This window comes from Nematolebias whitei, chromosome 15, assembly GCF_014905685.2.
Source record: "Nematolebias whitei isolate Nwh7 chromosome 15, NemWhi1, whole genome shotgun sequence".
Classification (NCBI taxonomy): Eukaryota; Metazoa; Chordata; class Actinopteri; order Cyprinodontiformes; family Rivulidae; genus Nematolebias; species Nematolebias whitei.
The window spans coordinates 13,385,599-13,388,468 of record NC_056512.1 but is presented as its reverse complement, the minus strand read 5'-3'; the positions used below and the strand labels follow the sequence as shown (position 1 = coordinate 13,388,468).

At 45.1% G+C, this 2,870-nt stretch overlaps 1 protein-coding gene across 1 annotated transcript in view; it reads left to right on the top strand.

Annotated features, from left to right (window-relative positions):
• The window catches only part of scpep1 (serine carboxypeptidase 1), a 23,902-nt gene that overhangs the window by 18,525 nt on the left and 2,507 nt on the right, over positions 1–2,870 (top strand). The window contains exons 10-12 of the mRNA XM_037688812.1: positions 542–655; positions 1,401–1,538; positions 1,762–1,925. Of these exons, the coding sequence (XP_037544740.1) occupies positions 542–655; positions 1,401–1,538; positions 1,762–1,925 (416 nt within the window). The remainder of the gene's footprint in view (positions 1–541; positions 656–1,400; positions 1,539–1,761; positions 1,926–2,870) is intronic.

Below are 2,870 nucleotides of genomic sequence, written 5' to 3'. Positions count from 1 at the left end.
CCATCACAGGGACACCTGGACAGGTCTCCAGTCCATCACAGGGACACATAGACAAACAATCATTCACTCTCTCTCTCTCACCTACAGACAATTTAGAGTTACCATCAGTCTAACATACATGTTTTTGGTCTGTGGGAGGAAACTGGAGTACCTGGAGAAAACTCACGCATGCACGGAGAGAACATGTAAACTCCACCCAGAAAGGCCCCTGGACCGGGATTTGATCCGGCGACCTTCTCGCTGAGAGGCAGCAGCTCTACCAACTGATCCACTGTATCTCTTACAATTTCAAAGCACTTCTGGTTAAATGTCAGGATTTTCACAGATGTTCTGCAGAACGTTCCGTCATGTTTGCACCAACTTTTTAACTCCATGTAAACCAACATCTTTCTTTGTGTTCACGTTCAAGCGATGCATAAATGCAGGAACATTTGTTCTGAGTTGAGTTTCCTCTGCCTCCACAGTAATTCTTGTTGGGTTTGAATTTCAGACAGCTGGATTGGTCCCCTCTAATATTTCTGCTCATTTCTCCGTCCCTCAGCTCTGCAAGCGCGACGACACGTCGGCCGTCTGTACAGGCAGTCACTGAGCGAGCTCATGAACGGACCAATCAGGAAGAAACTGGCCATCATCCCCCAGAACGTCACCTGGGGAGGTACTGCATGTGTGTGTGTGCGTGCGTGTGTGTATGCGCCCGTGCTGCAGGTGGTCTTCCTCTGAGCTGAGTGAAGCTGACACCCCACCCACTTCCAAAATTAAATCAACTAGTCTGAATGGTTAGTGCTCCGTTAGTGCTGGTTTGTGCCGTTAAAATTTTCGTTTGTGCTGCTTTGCTTTCTGAGATATTAAAGATTAATTTTTAGCTCAACCAAAGGTCACCATCCCCCCATGTTGCTCCAAAACAGACGGGAGTGGAATACTTTTTTAGTGCATCGTTAGTGCTCGTTTGTTCCGGTGAAACTAGCGTTTGTGCAGCTTTAGTTTATGACATATTAAGAAATATAATTTCGCCCGATGATGTCACCACTCCCGTCTGTTTTGGAGCAACATGGGGGGATGGTGATGTCATCGGGCGAAATTATAATTCTTAATATCTCATAAACTAAAGCTGCACAAACGCTAGTTTCACCGGAACAAACGAGCACTAACGAAGCACTAAAAAAGTATTCCACTCCCGTCTGTTTTGGAGCAACATGGGGGGATGGTGACCTTTGGATGAGCTAAAAAATAATCTTTAATATCTCAGAAAGCAAAGCAGCACAAACGAAAATTTTAACGGCACAAACCAGCACTAACGGAGCACTAACCATTCAGACTAGTTGCTTTAATTTTGGAAGTGGGTGGGGTGTCAGCTTCACTTAGCTCTTCCTCTGCCTCTGTGAACCTCTGTGTCTGTTCAGGGCAGGCAGAGGACGTGTTCAGCAACATGGCTGGAGACTTCATGAAGCCCGTGGTGGAGGTGGTGGAGCAGCTGCTGACAGCCGGAGTCAACGTCACGGTTTATAACGGCCAGCTGGACCTCATCGTGGACACCATGGGTACGCTGACATCTGAATTAAAGAGGCATCACCCACTGAGTTTTGATGTTGAGAAGAGTTGGAGCTTTGTCAAACCTTGAAAATGATCTGGTTGGCACCTGAGTAGGTTTAATGAGTGACTCTCAGCTACCACAATAACTTTTAGCTCAGTATTTGTAGTCGTAGCTACTTTTGGTGGTGCAGAAATGTATCTGTAGATTCACACCAGTTCTCCTCCTTCAAGGTCAGGAGATGTGGGTGAATCGGCTGAAGTGGGCGGGCCTTCCTTCTTTCAGCAAGCTGAGGTGGACCCCGCTGGATGACCCGGCCTCCCCGGGCGTTACTGGAGCCTTTTTCAAGACGTACAAGAATTTTTCCTTCTACTGGATCCTCCGAGCCGGTCACATGGTAACACTCTGGCTTCTTTACTTCCAGATAAGAACAAAAACGTTCCCCGAACGTTTGAGTTTACATGTTTTTATGTTTCAGCTAGGCTTTTGCTACTTTGATGAAATTTGCTGAAGTAGATGAAAATAGGATTGAAGCTTAAAAAAAAAAGTACTAGCTAAAAGCTAAAAGGACGACAACGCTAGCTAAAACAATAGTCACGCAGCACTCTGCAGTCACTTTGTGTTTGTCGTTGCATCGTCCGTACGCAGGTCCATAAACTTCCTCTGGTCTCTGATCCGCTGAAGATCATTGAAGAAAGTTTAAAAACATCTGGACCACATGTACACGGCGTGTCACATGATCTTTTCATCATCCCAGCTCTGCGGTCAAATGTTAGACACGTTCATGTTGTAGGAGCCGTTGCTGCAGAAGAGTTTGTTGACGTCTTGCGTGGTGCTCGTTTCTACATCCAAAGGCTTTTTATTTATTTTGCTAACAAAAATCAGTTTTCTGACACTAAAGCACAAAGTTTTTCACCTCTTTGTCTTCTGTACACACAATCTTTATTTATCAAAAGCAGTCGGAGACATTAAGTCCCTTAACGCTCTGCCCCCTCATGGTTTATTTGACCTCTTTCTTTGGTAAAATAACAGATTCACATCTTGATGTCACTAAGTTTCATGAATCATTCAATTTGAAGTAAAACGCTGAATTGGTTTTTATTTGACTCACTGACGCTGAGGAAGAGAAGGAAGAGATTGGGGTTGTCATGGCAACGCTCCTAAACAACATAACTTTCTGATTTTTATTGCAGAAAGTTATGTTCGGCAAAGCTGCAGTCTTTAATAAACTCGTCTTGTTTCTCCTGACTGGATTTTATTATACGCCCGTTGAAGGTGGCCGACAGGCACAAACAAGCCGCGAACAGCTAAACGAGCCGCGAACAGCTAAACGAGCCGCGAA